At 31.5% G+C, this 20,359-nt stretch overlaps 1 protein-coding gene across 1 annotated transcript; it reads left to right on the top strand.

The window, feature by feature from the left end:
* Positions 1-10,404: 10,404 nt before the first annotated feature.
* Positions 10,405-14,645, top strand: LOC145600599 (zinc finger BED domain-containing protein RICESLEEPER 2-like). Its single transcript, XM_081656487.1, has 4 exons — positions 10,405-10,517; positions 11,527-13,537; positions 13,637-13,739; positions 14,461-14,645. The coding sequence occupies exons 1-4, from the start codon at positions 10,405-10,407 to the stop codon at positions 14,643-14,645; spliced, it is 2,412 nt and encodes an 803-aa protein (XP_081512613.1).
* The last annotated feature ends 5,714 nt before the right edge of the window (positions 14,646-20,359 follow it).

Raw genomic sequence — 20,359 nt, 5'->3', positions numbered from 1 at the left:
TAAATCATTACTTTGTTGTCACTAACAATGCGTGCGATACTGCTTCTTATTTGTAACGATTGAAAAATATATAATGGCCTAAACTTTTCTTTCAATTTATTTTGGACAAAATTGTATAAAGTTGGCTTTAATTGAGGCATGAACGCAATGTAATTAAAAATAAAAATTAAGTTAATTTGAAGGCTTGATTATGCTACCAAAATCACAAAAAATTGTTTTAATCATAAAATTAATTAATGAATAAAAACTAAAAAGGTCTATAAAAAATTTAAAAAATGTAAATGATTTATAAAGATATAATACCTCTTCGTACTTTGATTTTCCGATCATTTTTTATTGAATTTAATTCTCTGATTTAATTAGATCTACATGTAAAAACAAAATTCAGTAATAAACAAAACATAAACATATAATCATTAAGTTTTTCAAATAAACACAATGTAAGCAATAATCACAAATATATACATTTAACACATGGAATTTAAAAAATTAAACTAATTAAGAATTATGCAACCATTGATGACCTAAAACGGACACAAAATTCGCTTGATTTGGTTTTGTATTGATATGAGATTTTATGTGTGTCGTAGAATGCGTCAATTTATAGTGGTAGGGATCACAAATTTTAATTTAATTACAATTAAATAATAATTTTTATTTCTTATCATAAACACTATAAAGATTATCTTAAGATGATTTTTTTAAGAGATACATTTTAGTTTTTTAAATAAATTAAATCCTCATAAATCATTATTCGTTGTTTTTACCTAAGTGGCAAATTTCTTAAATCTCATTCGTCGCTTTTATTTAGGTGGCAAGTGAATTTTTTAATTCTAAAATAAAATAGAATTCTAATTTATAATTGGTCAAAAAAATATCTTTGCTTATGTGGCGCGCCGAATGCTCTCCAAAAATGCCTACTTTATTTATATACTAGTTTTTTGCCCGAGCAAACGCTCGGATTTTCAAAAGAATTTTTATTTTTATATAAATTATACATAGTATCTATTTATATTATCAAATTTATATTGATTAAATACATTAATGTAAAGTACTAATCTCTAATTTTAGTTTGCTGACATGTTATGAATTTAAAATTGAGAGAAAATCCTTTTTTTAAGTAAAAAACAAACAATACATAGATTAAAGGGAACATATAATGCAATTTTATAGATTAACGATTAAATTTATTTGTTTATTTATCTAAGTTGTTATTATTGTTCTATTTTTTAGGTTGTTTATTAGGTTGTATATTCTCTTTTTATTTATTTATTAGCTATCTTATTATTTTGAAAACAAAAAAAGGATTTTTGGCGGGAAAATTTTTAATGTGAGTGTGACACGTGTAATTTGGGGATAATGCTGGTGATTACTTTAGTACATAGTATTGATATTAGATTAGATTTTTAAAAATTAGCTAAAATAAATTAAATTAAAAAAATTGTTCTAAATCCGTTGGGTTGATTTGAACCCAAAACTTTGGGTTAGGGTTGAATACTTTTTTACCCGTAACCTAAAGTGACCAACTCAAAATGACATGTTACCCAACCCGATTGACAGGTCTACAATCCATTGAATATGTTGTAAGAGATTTCCGTTTTGAACAAAAATTAAATTAATATGATAATAATTGAACTTACTAATCTAATATTCTTTTTGGAATAAAACTATAATGCAATTTGTATATATGAAATATGGTATTTTATCAAAAATAAAACTCTAAACAAACATTTTTAATCCTAAATTCTATCCAAATTTGATTGAAAAAAAAAATTAAGCTAACTTTTATATCCTACAAAATCTATCTAAATATTTTAGGATAATTATTAAAATCCTACGTGTCAAAAGAATCATTATTTGTCGCCAACGTGGCTCGACGCTTGGCGAAAAGTTGGAACAACAAGTGTCGCTATCTCATGGTCTCGCTAAAAGTTTAGCTTTATATATTAGTGTTATGATAATTTTAATAAGTTTAGATAAAATAATAATTTCAGATGAATTAGGAGAATTGAACACACCCCTAGTATTTTATTTCATTAAAAATAGGATAGTCTTTTAACTTTTTAATCTCGTAAAACTCATTTTTTTTTTATCTCTTACTAGCTTAGAGCCTGTGCAACGTACGGTCTTTGCCAAAATATAATAAGACTATATGTTTCTATATAAAATAATTTGTACGAAGTAATGAAGTATATACAAAAGAATAGTAGTTTCATTTATATAAAAATAAATCAACTTGAATTTTATGATTAAATAAAATATTATAAATACCCTAGTTAATCATTATTTTTTAATATATATTACCATATATAAGTTTTTTTTTTTTTGAAAGATATTACTCCCTCCGTTCCTAAATGTTTTTTACGTTTCCATTTAGGGTGTTCCTTTTTATTCTTTACATTTAGTATCTTTCCTATTTTGGTCATAAATTTTGGACTAAATTACCCTTGTTTTACAATTTTTTTAACTCAAAAGTCCTTACTTTTCCATGTGATATGGTACTTTTTGTACTATTTTAATAGTTTTTCAACACTTATTATTACTTTCTCTCTCCTCTCTCCTCTAATTTCTCCACCCCACATGCTCAACAATGTATTTTTCAATAAATTTGTACTTTCAATCATTGAAATATTCCAATATGCCTCAACTTTACACAATTTCTTAATTACCGCGCATAATTCCAAACGTAAAAAACATTAGGGAACGGAGGGAGTACCTTATATAAGTTTGTCATGATTTATAAATCCCTATCTTAAATGAAAGAAATATTTTACTTACAAATAGGAAAGATGTATTATACATCAATATATCAAAGCTTTAAAGTAGTTTTTTTCTTAAAAAAAAATAAAAAATAAAAGTCATTTTGGAGGGAAAAATTTAACCAGGAGATGACATGTGTCTCTTTCGGTCTCTCTTTTAGTATATAGTATTGATGATTTATAAATCCTTATCATAAAGGTATAGAATTATTTAAATGAAAGAAATATCTTACTTAAAAATAGGAAAGATATTTTATACAGTAATACATTTATATACCAAAGCTTTAAAGTAGGTTTAAAAATACAAAAAAAAAAAAAGAAAAAAAAAAAAAAAATCATTTTTGAGAGAAAAAATTTAACCAGGAGTTGACATGTGTCACTTCCGATCTAGTATATAGTATTGATTGATTATGATAATTCTGGTATATAAATAGAGAGATAATATGCTTTTTTAATTTATTGTATCCTCATCCCCTAAAAATACACTAGATTTCATCTATGCCTAACATTTTATCTTTGTATTTATAATCCTTTCTCTTCTGTAACCCTAAACAAACACTCCCTTATTACAATCCAAATGTACTCCATGTATAATTTCTTTTAATTTAATTGTCCATGTTACTCTAGGAGTTTTTAATGTGTATGGCTAGATTAATTTATTTGTTAATTTTTTTTCAAATAATAAGGTTAATCTTCTTGCCATGTACACATGAAAATTAATTAAATTATTTTAGAGTAATTGACATAGTTTGATTTAAGTATACGATTAATTCAAAAAAAGTTTAATTAATTAATTGACATATATAGGACTTACCATCAACAACAACAAATTCAATCCCTAAAAGCAAACAAATCAGATTAAGTTGCTAGTATCCAATTCAACATATACACATCAAATCATATGATATGTAGACATCTACTTTTGGTAAACTGTCATGAAACGAAAGTGTAAATGTGTAATCAATAACTTATATTAAAACAGACACCGTAAGTGACATGTGTCACATCCTACTGCTATTTTTTCCCTCCAAACCCCCCTTTCCTTTTTAACCTTTTTTTATTATTATTTGATCCTATAATAATATCATTCTATATCTTTTACACATAGTAGTATTTTAATGACAAATATATTCTTTTTTACTTGGTCAACATAATTTTTCTATACACATTATATACCTAAATAATTATTCCAACTCATTTTTAATTATCTTTTAAATGGAGTATTATTAGATATTTCCAAAAAAAAAAAAAAAAAAGAGGTAATAATAAATTAATTTATAAAATAGATGTTAAAGAAATTACTTTAAAACATCACTTAATTTTTTTTTTCAAATACCTCTAGCTAATATTTTATTTCAATTTTAATATAACTATATATTGAAATTAATTACACAATTTTGTTTATGAAATTTTATTACTGCGTATAGGATTTATAGTATAACTATAAAATAAATGTTGTGTTTGACAATTATATCATATGTCGAATTTTAGAGCAAGCAAAAATATTAATTAGATTTTTTTAAAATTAAGTAATTATAAAAATCAATATCTTAGTAAAGGCACAAAAAAAAAATTATCTTTTGCCGAGACACTTGATTGAGATGATAAATTTATTACACCCGACATTTATAAATAATCTGCATACTGAAACACACGTCAAACGTAGTGACAATTGATCATATCTCCTTTTCACCTTTTTTTTTTTTTTTTTTTTTTTGTATTATCTACAATTAAAATTTTAATACAATAACAAACAAGGAATTAAACTACAATTATGAGATAGCTTCAAACACAATTTTTAAAACAACAAAGAATGATGATATTGTATATGTACGTAGAGCATCAATCCGTAAACAAAAAATGTAATAATTTAGATAGTGTTGCCCAATTATTGATTGTTCTTGCCTTTAATCATCAGAGTAGTATTTTTTTTTTCCATTGAAATGATTTTTTACATACAAAAGGTGATATATTATTTGTACTTAATATATATGTGTGTGTATTGTGCTGTTTTGCTAATAGTTTTAGTAAAGATTTTATTTTGTTGTTTGATTAATTTTTTTATGTTTAATAAAAATACATTTTTAAATTGGTATTTACTAATATGGCCACTAGACTTGATCAAACCAAGCCCCACATAATAAAACTCTCGGGTTTGGGCAGTCCAGAAAATCTATTTTTATTTATTTTTTTTGCTTTGCCTATTAATATAGAATATGATAGTATAATTTTTATATATTTGATGTGTACATTTAATCAAATTTTAATTGTTGAATTTTATTAATTATTTTAACAAAATTAAATTTACCGTGCATGACACGGGCCTTAAGCTAGTAACTACATAATAAAAGCAAATGAAAAATGACACGTGGCAATATCTGATTTAATAATTTTCAGCCAATTTTTAATTTACTTTTTTGTCAAATTATCTTAGGAATTTTTTAATTCACTACTTGTATAATATTTTCTCAACTTACCAATATATATTTATATATATAACAAATCTTCCATATATTTTATATAACGTAATCTTTCCCTCCCAAATTCTATAACAACTTATAGAAAATTTAAGCAAAATATTATTATTAAAAAAATATTTGCATAATTTTTAATAAAGTATAAATTTGTATGGAGTATAAATATATCATACGAATGAGTACAACCTAAAGTTTACTATGTAGTACGAAGCATTTTTTTTTTAATAAATATTGACCTTTGTCATACTATTTTGTCTATTTATAAAGAGAAAATAATTTACGAAAAATTGTTGAAATACAAATTTTTATAAAATTGGGTAAATTCGTGCATTGCACGGGACCATAAGCTAGTGATAAGATAAAAATTTACTTTTGAACCTAGATGAAAACTGGAGTGTATGAAGGTCAAATGTAATGTAAGATGATCTAAATCCCCTTTTTGAGCCCAAACCTTTTTTTAAATCTAGATCCTCTTATTATAAAATGCAAACACGTGTTTAAAGCCTAATTAATAATATACCAAAATTATTCAAAAGAGGTGCTTAGGTCAAATAGATATTTCATTTCATGTAAAAAAAAAAAAAAAAAAAAAAAAACTAATACAACCGGATGTCCAAACCTTATAATTTTTGTCTAAGACCTCTATACATGAATAGTTTTTTGAGTAAAATTTCTAATGACATATTATGAATCTCAAATCAGTTTTTTTTTTTTTTTTTTTTTTTGGTTATTAGTATTAAATCGAAAAAAGTTCTAAACCAGGCCCATTTCGGATATATATATCCAAGGGCGGAGCCATGGGGGGGGGGGGGGGGGGGTGGTGGAGGCCAGGCCCCCCGTGGCCCAATTAGTGACCTTTATATTTTGAAGGCTGGCCCCCATAGATATATACAATAAAGGTGGATTTATGTGTAACTTTCTAATGTATAGCTTAGTGGTTAGAGTGGAATATGTAAGCTTTATCACATGTTGGTATGGTGTTCGATCCTTGTGGGTGTCACTTTTATGTTTTTTTTTTAAAAAAAATTATTCTTTTTTTTTTTCTTTTTTACTGCAATCCCTTTTTTCTCACTTTTTCAAGGAAATTTTTTTTCCCCACTTGAAATGACTAGTACTATTATTTTTACTCTATATTTTTTTATCCCTTCAATCTTACGATTTATTTGTTTATCAATTGTTTAGATTTCAAACTTTCTTTTATTATTTTTTCTATATTCTAATTTACTAAATTAGTAAATTGCATAACTTTTTTTTACAAAAATTATTCTTTATTCTCATATATATTTTATTGATTTCTCACCAAAAAAAAAAATTTATTTATTTTATTGATTTTTGTGCAAATAAACCACAAGAGCAATACAAAATATAAACGGGAGGACATAGGAGGAAATCAAGCCTATACTCTTATATCGTACACAAATCCTTCGCTTGAACCAATAAGGCAAGACTTCATAGGTTGTAATGTTGATTATTTTGATGAAATACTTTATGTTGCTTAATAAAATATAGTCAAATCTAATTTATAATATCGCAAATTAAATACCATCGGAAAATAAAATATTTTGTTACTTAATAAATCTCGCCCCCCCCCCCCCCATGTTTCAATTCCTGGCTTCGCCCCTGTATATATCAAAAGTCAAAAAATAATTTTGTAAAGGATAATGATATTAGCAACATCACTATCCCTTGAATTACTATTTGATTTACACAATTAGATTGATAGTCAAAGTTTTCCCTAATGTCTAATGTACCTAGACATATACACTAATGTATCTAGTTATATACTATTGCTTATTTATGTATATCAAATGCTCTTGTATACTCTTCAATATAAACAAGCTTTCCAACATTCTTTTCTCTTAACTCTATCATGATATCATGATCTTTTGATCCATCTTTTCTTGCTTATGCTACTACCATGGATATAGTGTCAAAACCCTTTGCTGATGCCGACAAATGATGGTGACCATACCAAACTTCCTTTTCGGAAAGCTTCAACCAAAATCACACTTTTCGATCAACTTTTTTGGCACCTCATATTTCATATACCAAGATATGTCAATCATCATTTTTTTTCCTCCAAACCCCTTACAAAGAAACAATCCCTTTTCGGCATCCCGTATTTCACTTACCAAGTGTTGTTAAACATGAAATTCTCTCTCCAAAATCATTATCGAGAAACATCGCATTCTTTCTTTTTAAAACCACCATCAACACTATTACATTTTTTTTTTCTGATCTATCTCACCTTCAATAGTTGTGAAGGAATCTCTATATTTTTATTCTGCTCCCATACGTTGCACGCACATGCTAGCAAAAATTCTTCATTTTAATATTGCAGTCAATGGTTCACATGTCACAACAACTGTGAAAAACACCCATTACGCAACTCCTAATTCTCTATACTTTTGAAAAGAAAAAAAACCTAAACTCTCTCCAAACCCTCTCGGAGAACGACAATGCAATACAACCCTTCTCACCAACTACACTCCAATTCGTACAATGACCAAGATCGATTTGCGTAATTATATCCAAGATCGGTCTCTCGTTCCAGACGTTTGTCTTGCGAGTAGGTTGATTGCCAAAGTTCTCCCTAACTGTTGTCTAATATACCTAGACATATACTCTATAAATCTAGTCATAGTTTATTGCTTATTTATGTACGTACAATAAATGCTGTTGTATACTTGTAGGGAATATTTCAAGCATCATAACCCCAAGCTTGAACCCCACTGTGATCATACACTTAAGTATGGTGGCGTCCAAAGGGAATGAAAAGAGAGCAAAAGAGTCGCCAACAAGTTTTAGGAACTTGTAAACTAATCACGAGGTGAAGGTTACACCCATTAACGATCCATGAGATCGTCAAAGTCCATAAGGTCTTGAACCAAATAGGGTTCGGGGATGAGGGCACGAATCCAATCTACAAAAGAAGGGACCCGCCCTATAAAATAGGCCTCTGCTTTATTCTACTTGTATTCATGTGCGCTTTTTAACTAACATGCAAACAATAGGTTAACCCTAAACCTGTTTATCTATGTTGGTTGAATATTAATGCACAAATAAACTATTATTGGCGATCACTTGAATTAAAATCATATTAGCCTAAGCCAAATTATTAATTATCTTATTAAGCGTGATTTCAAGTATGAATTCCCTTTAAACATGCATAAAAGGCGTGATCAAGCAATAACAACAATAAATAATATCAAGCAACATAATAATAACAATATTAACAATAATCATGTTAATAATAAAGCTTAAATATAACAATAATAATATCAATATCATAATCACAATCATAATAAGGCATAATAAAGCTTAATAATGATAGGAAGATCCTAGGCATGATACTAACAAGATTAATAACAAATCCTAGCATGTCACTAAGAAATAAAGATCAAAGCTTTAAACCTAACATGGTACTAACATGATATTATAAAAGAGTAAAGGCACCCTACACATGATTCTAGAAAGCAATAAAAACATCCTAACATGATGCAAGGAATATTAATCAAATCTAAACATGCTTTCTACATTGAAATAAATAAGGAGTAAGCTAATTTACTTACTTTGAAGTCTCGTACCTCTTTCTAATAACAAAATACACGTGTTAGTAAACTTCAATGAAAATAATAAAATTAAAGAATTAAATTAAATAATTAAGTTAAATAAAGTTTAGACTGGATTTGGGACCAAACCCTCAGAAATTATCAACCTTGCATGTCTAGGGCGAAGGCAAATTCGAACTTGGCTAGGTGTGTCTAGATCTTGTGTATGCAGTATTGTGTTTGCAAAAGGGTTGGTTTAGAAAGAGAGAGAGAGAGAATATCAAGTAAGCCTTGATGAGAGTTGATGATTAAAAAACGGAGGTCGAGGACCCTATTTATAAGAAAATTAGTCCAGAAAAGCATAGAATTTAATAAGGAATAAAACTACACGCTGTCGCCGCAAAACCACTATGTCGCGTGGCGACATAGTCTATCGCGAGGCGACAAGGTTTGCCGCGTGGCGACAGCCTGGCTTTTACGCGCTTTCCACGCGAAATCTGATCTTTAACCAAATTTGATCTACGGAATCCGTACAGAAGCTAAAATCGTATAATTAAAATAATAATATTTTATTCCAAATAAAAATTCATCATAATATAATCATTAATCCTAACTCTTTTAGAATTTAAAAGAACCTTCTAGATACTTCTAGAAAATTATAATTAATCCTAATAGTTTTAGGAATAACAATTAACATTGGGCCCTCCTCTAGATCATTGGGCCGCAATTAAAGAATAAACCGGGCCTTGTTTCGTTTTTTGGCCATAACTTCCTCATTATTCATCAGAATTGGGCTTATAATATATCGTTGGAAAGGTCTTTTCAAACCCAATCCAACTACACCATTATTGAACCTTTATCATGAACCAAAATAAACTAGATTGGCTATTTTCATAAAATAGAATTGGTTTTCAAAAACAGAAAGAAAGATTTTAATAAAACTAACCGCAACACTAGTCTTTTCACACTTTCCCTTCATTCGATTATGGTTTGACATGAAAGGTATTCATCACTGGGTTTGGTTTTGGGGAGAAACAATTGGGTGTCTACAATACTCTTCAATACAATAAAACTTTCCAACATTCTCTTTCTCATAATTTAACTCTATCAATTTTGACCTAATTATAATTGCATTGGAAAGTATACTTCAAGAGTTTTTCAACAATGTACTCCCTCCGGCCCCGAATGATAGTCACGTTTGAAGAAAAAACACGGGAATTAAGGAAAATTAAAGCAAGTACATGGGAACTAAAACCAAATCATTTGCAAAACACGAAGAGAGAGAAACTGATTGTCATTAAAAAGGGCGGAAAATCAAGAGGAAACTCTTGAGTTTTTTTGTCTTTATTACACAACCAATGAAATAAAGGATAGCAATACTAATCCATGTGCTACAATTTAAACCAATCAAATTAGGAGAACAAATCCTGCCATCCAATGGAAACATTATACACAGATTCATGACTAAGCAACTCTTATCAGGTCCTTATATAAACTAACCCTTCTCAAATTTTTAAATCATTTGAGAGGGAAATACAAAGTAAAATTAGCAGAAAATTGTTTCAAACCAAAAAAAAAAAAAATTAGGCTAAACACATCATTGCCTCCAACTTAAGAATGGCTTCAGACTTCGATTTGAATGATGATATTGATGAAGATACTGCTGCTGAATATGATGCTGAAACTCAAGAAATGTTTGAGTATGATCTCAACTTTGCCTATGAAGTTGGGTATGAATCAGAAAACAACCATGACAATTAAGGGTGTGCAAATTTAGATCTGGACCGTAAAACCGACTAGGACCGACCGGGACTGGACCCGGCCCAAACCGTAGGCTACCGGGTTGGTCCTCGGTCCTTTAAAATCAGTCATTCCGGGTTTCCGGTCCGGGTAAAACCCGGTAAATTTCGGGCTGGACCGGAATCCTGGGAAAAGTGTATATTTTTAATTTTTTTTTCAATATCCTAAAAACCCTAACTTCTATCAGTCTCATTCACGAATCACGCCTCTTCACTCTCCTCTTTCCGTTCTCACTCTCTGTCCTCCTCTGCTCGACGCCTCCACGGCTCTGCCCCCGTTCTCAACCACGGCACCGTCCTCATCTCCGCAGCGCTGCCCTCATCTCCGCAGCACCGCCCTCCTCTTCGACTTCTAGCCTCCAGGTATGTTCTAGTTCGAAAGTTAGCCTCCTCTTCGTTTTTTTTTTGTTTTTTTGTTTAATTAAATTTAATTTGTTAAAGTCAGCCTCCTCCTCCGATCACTCCAGCCGTCGACGCCTAACAGCCCTCACCGGAAATATGTCCTGTTCTAGTTCAAAAGTCAGGTTTGTGTTTCTTTTTTTTTTTTTTCTGTTTTTGTTACTTAATAAATTGATAGGCAATTTTGGATGTAATTGTGTGTATTAATTTGTTTTCAGAGTATTACCATTCAATTGTTCAACAACGGATTCATATTCATGCAATGTAAGTTGCTTGCATCAGTTGCATGTTCAATTCTTTTAAAAAAATGTTTTTGATTTTAATCTGCTTTTATTCATATGATTCTGCCATATTTTTGGGATATATAATTAAATATAATGTTGTATTCTGCCATATAATGTGATATAAGGTCAGAGTATTAAATATAATGTTGTATTCTACCATATAATGTTGTATTCAGTTGCATGTTCAATATAATGTTATATGATTCTGCCATATAATGCATTCTATTCTTAACATATAATTAAATATAATGTTGTAGATGGCTAGCTCCCAATCCAAAAGGGCACCTATATACTCTTCTGATCAAACGGCACATACACTTTGTGATGCTGCTAAAAACACTGATATTGATTTATTGCGGCAATCCTTGCCTCCGGACAAGACAGTTACGGAGGGACGGAAGTATTTGGTTAGAACAAAAACCAAGAGGAAGGTTGAATATTGGAAGAACTACATTGATTGAGTACTTAGATGATGATGGCAAACTACGTGCTGAATGTAAGTTTTGTACAAAAACTTTTGCTGCTGATGGCAATGTTAATGGTACTAAAAATGTTAAAAACCATTCTGAAAATTGTTTTGGTAATCCTGAAAATAAAGACAAGGGTAAGGGTAAGCAAAGTCAATTGAATTTTCAACCCGGGGATAATGAAAATAAGGCTGGAAAACTGAAGTGTGGGGTTGTTAATTTTAAAGAGGTTAGAGAAGCATTGATTCATATGGTCATTACTGATGAACTGCCATTCAAACATGTTGAAAAACCTGGTTTTAAGTATTTTGTGGAAGTTGCTTGTCCTGGGTTTACCATCCCTAGTCGTACTACTATTGCTCGTGATTGTTTACGCCTTTATTATCGTGAAAAAGAAATACTTAAAAAATCATCTGATAGATGTCAAAAATTTTGTGTCACAACTGATACTTGGACCTCAATTCAAAGAATCAACTATATGTGTCTCACAGCTCATTACATAGATAGTGATTGGAAATTGAATAAAAAAATTATAAATTTTTGTCCTATTTCTAGTTATAAGGGTGAGGCCATTGGTAAAGCAGTTGAGGCATGTTTAGAGTATTGGGGTATTGAGGATAAGTTGTACACTGTTACAGTTGATAATGCTAGCTCTAATGATCTTGCTTGTGCACATTTGAAAAAAATGGTTCAACGAACTGGGTGTGTTAATAATGGAAATTCTCTTCATGTTCGATGCATAGCTCATATTATTAATCTTATTGTTTGGGATGGTATTAGGGAGCATGGTGTGTGCATTGATAGGGTTAGACATGCCGTAAAATATATCAAGAATTCTCCTGCTAGAATTGCTAGGTTCAAAGATCTTGCTCAAAAGGCTAATATACAAAGCAAATCTTCTTTATGCTTTGATGTCCCTACTCGATGGAATTCAACTTACATGATGTTGGAAACAACTTTGAAATTTCAAAAAGTTATTGGTGGGGTGTCACTTCCCGATGGAAAAGGTGTGAAGGATAATGAAAAACCTCCTGACCATGATGATTGGGTCAAGGTGGGAAGGTTAGTTTTGTTTTTGGAGGAGTTTTATCATTTGACTCGTAATATCTCTGGTTCTCTTTATGTGACAAGTAATAAAGGTTTGTTTAACATTGCATATGTTTATGATTTGCTAAATGAATGGGAAAAAAGTGATGATTTGGATTTTCAAGCTATGGCCATTTCAATGAAGAAAAAATTTGATAAGTATTGGGGAAAAGTGGCTAATATGAATATGTTTATATATGTTGCTGCCATTCTTGATCATCAATCCAAATTTCGTATTGTTAAGGAAATACTTAGGGATATGTATGGAGAGGAAGAAAGGACAAGACTTGGTGTTAAAGTAAAGCAATTTACTTACTCTTTATTTGAAGAGTATAAAAATTTGTATTCTTCCTTCATTCCTCAAAGTGGCCACAGTGAATATCATGTGCCTATTGATGTAGATGTTGGTGTGGCGGATAAGAGTAAGAATAAGGCATATTTTGCAAAAGTTAAGGGTAGAGTTAATAAAAAGATGAGAGCGGATAATGCATTTGCAAATAGTGAGTTTGATAGATACATCAATGAACAATTAGGGCCGGAGGAAGAAGAAATGGATGCTTTATCTTGGTGGACACAAAATGGACATCGTTATCCTATTGTTTCACGTATGGCACGTGACGTATTAGCCATTCCATTGTCTACCGTTGCATCGGAATCCGCCTTTAGTACGGGAGGTCGCCATCTCGATCCTTTTCGGAGTTCTTTGACACCTAAGGTAATGTTTTTTGCTTTAAGTTATATTATTTTTACATATTTATATTCTCATATTCTATGTTGGTTTTGTTATTTAATTTTTATTTTTTTTATATGAAAGATGGTTCAAGCTTTGATTTGCTCTCAAGATTGGCTTAAACCAAAGGGAATGATGGAAGTTGATGTTGAAGAAAAAGTAAAAGATTTAGAGGAGATTGAGAAATGTATTTCTTACACTATTACTTGCATTTTTAATTTTTTTGAAATTTTAAATATTTTTTTTTTTCATTTGATTAGAGGTGGAAGTTGATGATGGAGATCATGAGGTCATTTTTGTGGACTATTTTGCATGATTTAAGATTTGGATGTAATGTTTCCAACTTTTATTTTCATTTAAAGTATCTTTAAACTTCTAATCCCTAACGTTGATGATTTTATTTTTTTTTTATTTTTGTTTTTGCTAGAGCGGTGATGGAGAATTGATAGAAAAATGGAGAGGAGAAATTATCAAAGATTGAAAAACTTAGCTCTTTTTCATTAAACTTGTATTACTTTGGTGTTGTACTTAACTTGGGACTTGTTTTGGTTTGTATTCGGATAAATCGGATGTATTGAGTGTGTATGATGTTTGGCTTTTTTTATTTTTTTATTTTGTGATTTATATAATTTTGGGGAAAAAGTACACAGGTTAAAAAAAATGATAGAAAAGTACACAGGTTAAAATGCAGAGAAAAAAAAAGAAGGTACAGTCGGTCCCAACCGGTCCAAAACCGGAATGGACCGTATTGACCGGGACCGGACCGACAGAATACGGTCCGGTTTCTGGTCCTTAAAAATAGCTTATTCCGGTTTCCAGTCCATTCCGGTCCGGTTTAGGACCGGTGCAAAGCCCTAATGACAACACTGTGGTGGACTTAACCAATATCCCTTCTCCTGGTGCAACAGATGCATCTCAACCAATGGAGACAGAAGGTAGCAACAACAATCTACAAGCAAATGGAGATCAACAAGGAACATCAGACAACACCAACAATCAGCAAGCACCAATCAACCAACAAAATACTGAAGTCCATCATCAGCCAACAAGGAGAAGGCTCAGTAGTGAAGCCAAGTTAGACATTTTGATATAGCTGTTGACCATGTCAACAGATGGGAAGCTTAAACATGGATCCATTCAACAAGCTGCCATTCATTTCAATCTACGTATAAGAACTATACTCAGAATCTGGAAAAGGGGAAGCAACAAAGGGAAGCACAACAACAATACAATATGTGAACAGGCTACCACAACATTGGGAGAAAGAGAATATATATTCCAAATGATGCAATCAGAGCAGTGGCGATGGGGAACAAGTCATGCTAAAGAGACCTAGCAGCAATGCTTAATGTGGGTAAAACCACAATCCAAAGAATGATTGAGAGAGGAGAAGTTAGACCTCACACAAATGCATTAAAGCCAAAGCTTACACCAGCAAACAGAATTGAAAGGCTCATATTCATTTTGAATAACATTATAGGGGATTCACCAAGCACAAAAAGAGTCTACCATGCAATGTACAACACAGTGCACATTGATGAAAAGTGGTTTACATTGACCAAAAAAACACATAGTTCATACTTAGCAAAAGGGGAAAGAGGTCCACATAGAGTTATGCAGTTAGCTAAGTTCATACCCAAGTTCATGTTCCAAAGAGCAGTTGCAAAACCTTGGTATAATGCACAAAAGGAAGTCATTTTTTATGGGAAAATAGGCATTTTTCCTTTTGCAACAAAGGAGCCAGGAGCTAGGTCCTCAAAGAACAGGAAGAAAGGGGAGTTGGTAACAAAGGTCATAGACCCAATCAATAGGGATGTGTCAAGATGATGCTGATTGAAAAGGTCATTCCAGCAATTATGGCAAAATGGCCTCAAACAGGTCAACACAACACAATATACATTCAGCAAGATAATGCAAAGGCTCATATAACTCATGATGATGCAATTGGGCAAAAACATTGTGAACAGCTAGGGTTCACTTTTATATTAACTCAACAGCCACCAAACAGTCCAAACATGAATGTACTGGACTCGGGATTTTTCATAAGCATCCAATCACTTCAACACAAAAAAATGGCTAAAACACCAGATGAGTTGATAAAGGCTGTGGAGGATGCATTTGCTGAGCTACCTCCTAACAAGTTGTTTAAGGTGTGGGTTACTTTATGCCACACCATGAACCAAATTATGAAAGCCAAGGATTCTAACAGTTTTGAACCCCCACTTGTGAATAAAGAAAAGTTGGAAAGAGAAGGCAGACTACAAGATGACATATATAGAAGCTCCTATGTGGGTTGTGATTGATGCATGGGAGAGAGTGTACATGGACAAGCCAGATTCAGATGATAAAGAAGACACTATGGAGCACCACAATGGCAACACACAAGCTCATGAAGAATAGAACACACAAGCAACTGCAAATACATAGCCTTATAGGCCTATTATGCCCAATGATCATGAAGCATCTACCTCAAATGTCAATGCAAACTAATGTATGGGGCTCTAAGTGTTTAGAAATATGACATTAGGTCATTTGAAATATGTAATCACACACTTTATTGTTATGAAATGAAACATGCAAGTTTTTTTTTTTTTTTTTTTTTTTTTTTTTTTTTTTTTTTTTTGGCTAAACTTAGTGCTCCAAAAATTTCATTGCACTCTTTTTTAATTAACTCAAATTGTCCCCAAGCATCATTAACAAACCAACCTCAAGTTCCAGAAACATTCAATAGTCATCAAAGGAAATAAATCATGAACATACTGATTTATTCTCTAAGGACAATAGAGTGTAAGGGATTTAAGGGTTGGGTATCTCAACAAAAAAAAGCTCATCATTGTACATAAAACAAGGTCTCAGGCCACTAAATGCATATCATTGAAGGCATATATAGGGGAATGTAAGGTACAACCTTGACACATAAGCAAGCTCGTCTAACCAAACAGGAAAATGAAACACATCATCAAGTTATATGGCAAAAACAAAAGGCCTTTCCACATCATACTCCCATCATTCATCACTGACCTCATCAAGTCACACAATGGGCACTTAATGTACTCCTACCAAATGGGATATTTGTAAACTGTTCAATAATCTGAACAGCTAAACAATTATCCCATTTGCAGGAGTACACTAAGTCAATTAAGGGAAGAGGTCTCAGAATCTAACATTTTTATCATTAAAGGCTAAATGAGCAGCCAAATGTAACTAGATATCATGCACATTTCCCGAAGGAAGATGCTACCTTATGGTCTACAGTAAATGACCAAGATCCCTAATGCCCTCTAAAATGCATAAAACTTTCATCATAGACCAGAACATGCAACTGAAACAACCTAGACAGACTTATTGTAAAGGCAACTCATCATCATATTATTGTGATATCCCAAAGGCAAAAACAACAAGGCAACTCATCATGACCATGAACAATTAGCAACAACTCACCATCATCATGAACAATAGCAACAACTCATCATCATCATGAACAATAGCAACAACTCATCATCATCATGAACAATAACTAACAACTCATCATCATCATGAACAATAATCAACAACTCATCATCATCATGAACATTAATCAACACTTTTTCATTATCATGAACAATAGCAACATAACCAACAATAACAACATAACCAATAGTAGCAAGTAGCAACATTAACAACATGAACAATAGCAACATAACAACAATAACCAACAAAACCAGCATGTTCTAATCTGTCCAAAAAATACAAAGGCATACTGAAACTTAGCTGTGTGATTCATTATCGTAATCCTTTTTAACAGCCAGCTTAGAAGGAGAGCAACCACCATCATCATCATTGGAGTCTGAGAAATCGGAGTCAACATTGTCATAGGATCTAGGCAAACCCTTCTTTCTGGCTTGCAATCTGTACCAATTATGAGGCCGATAGTCAGAGTCTGCAGGGGGCATGCCTCCAGAGACAATTCCAAACCTCAGCCTCAGAGTTTCATTGCTGTAACTGTGCTCCCTATCACACCCACTGCCTAACTCACAATCCCTATCAGTGCATTGGTTGGTCTCAGATGTGTAATGTGATCTAGAAGGACCAAATTGTCTAGCAAAAAGTGAACTAGTTTGTTGTTCTAAAGGAATTATGCCAAGTGTTTTAGGTGGAGATTTGGATGGTGGTTTGGCCGGAGAATTGGAAGTAACTTTAGGTGGAGAAATGACAGGAGTTTTAGCTGGAGAATTGGATGGTTTATCAATCTCATCCCTAGAAGTCCTTTGCTTTCTATACATTTCATAGCTGTAGGTGTGATGAGAGTGTGATTCTTCTGAACCAGGGGAAACACTCATGGTCACAGGATCCTTGAAAAAAATGAAATAAGCATGGGACAGAATATGGAACACTTGTGACCATCAAACAAGCAAGATACAATTACAACCTACCAACCAGGAAGCTACAATAACAAACAACAAACCAGAAAGCTACAATCACAAAGAATGACTTAACACTGTCAAATGCATGTATCCTTTATTTCTGTTTCAAGCATGAAACATTCAAACAAGAGGAGTCATGATTTAACACTGTTAATGCATACATGAACAATAATCAACAATCATATCATGGCTGTGAATTAATCTAATGAATCCCATGAACATCTCATAACTGTAATCCACAATAACGTGAACAATAAACCCTAACTCAAGTTAACATCCTAGCCTTGAAGATATGATAAATTAACAATAAACAAAACATATCATGAACATTGAACCCTCTATATAGTTAACAATTAAACCTTAATCAAATCAACAATTAACAATTGATCGAATGAACAGTGAACCCTAACAATTAATAATAGATCAAATAAGCAGTGAACCCTAACAACATATTCAACAATAATTTACCAAATAAACTTCTAATTTCATAACAATTTTAAACAACCTAACATAATAAACATGATGTAGGTTGAAAAAATAAACATACAGGAAAGGTAACCAGAAGAAACGAAGAACAAATTCGCAACAGGAAATCGAAGAACAAAATCAAAACCCAACGAACTTTAGCAACCATGCAATATTCACCCAATACAAATCAAATTATTTCCAAAAAAAAAAAAGCAAAATTTATAGTGAAGAACAAGAATCGAAACCTATCACCTGCAAAAAGGGACAGATTCGACCAATTACTTGAGGGCTTTGATCTGTTTCACTAAGCAAAGGACCGATCCACACTTTTTCCAGCAAATTGCAACCTCAAAAATGCCAAATTGAAGAGAGAGAAGAAAGAAAATAGGGTTCTTTAATGGAAGAGTGTAGAAAAAGAGTGAGTTGTAGATCCAAAAATGAAGAGAGAGAAAATATAAGTCAGCGTAGCAAAAATCAAGGGAGACCAAGATTTAATTAAGGCACAAGTACATATGCATATGTAAGGGCAATTTGGGAAGCACAGATAATAAAGCCAAAAATAATGAGGGTATATTTGGCATTCTGATATATTGCTTGGCACCTGAAATTGTGAAATGTGACTATCATTTTGGGTCACTAAAATGGGCAAAAGTGATTATCATTCAGGGACAGAGGGAGTATTATTTATTTTCCTTTTTTCTGAGATCGAGATCAAAAATTATGGAAGTTTGAAAAACAACAATTTTAACCCTTAAAAAAGATAGTGCAAGACCCGGTTATTTTTCAAGAACAATAGCTAAACAACATATTGTGCTAACCATGTCAGCGTGACTAAAAGTTCTGCTAACCAAGCTAACGTGACACTAATACTGGATCCCTACATTTATACCTAGTGGTCTTGGTTAGACATTAAATCACAACAAAAGATAAAAACATAAGTCACGAAAGAAATTCTAAGAAAAATACCCTAATCTCTCTCATTTTCTTATATATACTACATTTTCCCTCTTTTCCTAAACAATTTCTAGCCTTGATTAATCATTTGAAATCATTGGAGATTATGAAATAATAAGAGTGATTCATAACACGAGTTGTTATTGTATTAGGGCTTTGTTTTAGAGATTTTTTTGGTTTTTGGAATTCTAAAGTTAGGGTTTTTCACTTTTCAAAAAAAAAAATTGACCAAAATATTCATGTATTTTTGTTTAATATTTGAAAATGCTTGTATACAGATTCTAGAATTTCCCAAATATGATATGTTGGAATTGAATTTCTGGAATTCGAATTCTAGAGTTGCATTCTTTCAATTCAAACTGGTATGGGTTGGAATCAGGAATGAAACCATAGTTATATGGGCTTAGAACTTGATTCTTAATATTATATGTTTGGTATGATTGTGGAATGCAATTTTTTTCTTTTATTTGATATCTAAAGGCTAAAAGTATGGGAATAAGGGTCTGTTCTCTTCATCTTAATTTAGTTCAATTCAGTTGAGCTCCAATCAGTTTAGTTTAGTTAAGTTCCAAATTTCCTTTTTAATAAACAATTCATTTCAGCTCTATTAAGTTCAGTTCACTTCAGTTCAGCTCCAATCAATTCAGTTCAATTCAGCTTAGTACAGTAAATCAGAACAGACCCTAAGTCAAACCCACCTCCCCCTAGGTTTCTAAACCCCATACTTCGGGGGTTTGAGGTATGGGTTTGCAACTCTTAAGATCATAAAACAAACATAAGATTTGGGTTTAAACCATTATAAACACATACCTTATGCCTTAAGTATGCATGTGGACCAAACACCCCCTCAAGGTTTCCAACTACGGTATGGATTTAATTTTTCATAGCTCAGTATAGGTTGGGTATAGCTCATAATAAACATTCAGGTATCAAATTAAAGATTTCTCTTTTTTTTTTTTTTTTTTTTTTTTTTTTTTTTTTT

The sequence above is a fragment of the Chenopodium album genome, chromosome 21, assembly GCF_948465745.1.
Source record: "Chenopodium album chromosome 21, dcCheAlbu1.1, whole genome shotgun sequence".
NCBI lineage: Eukaryota > Viridiplantae > Streptophyta > Magnoliopsida > Caryophyllales > Amaranthaceae > Chenopodium > Chenopodium album.
Note: the sequence above shows the minus strand (reverse complement) of the source record. Positions and strands in the feature narration are given on the sequence as shown.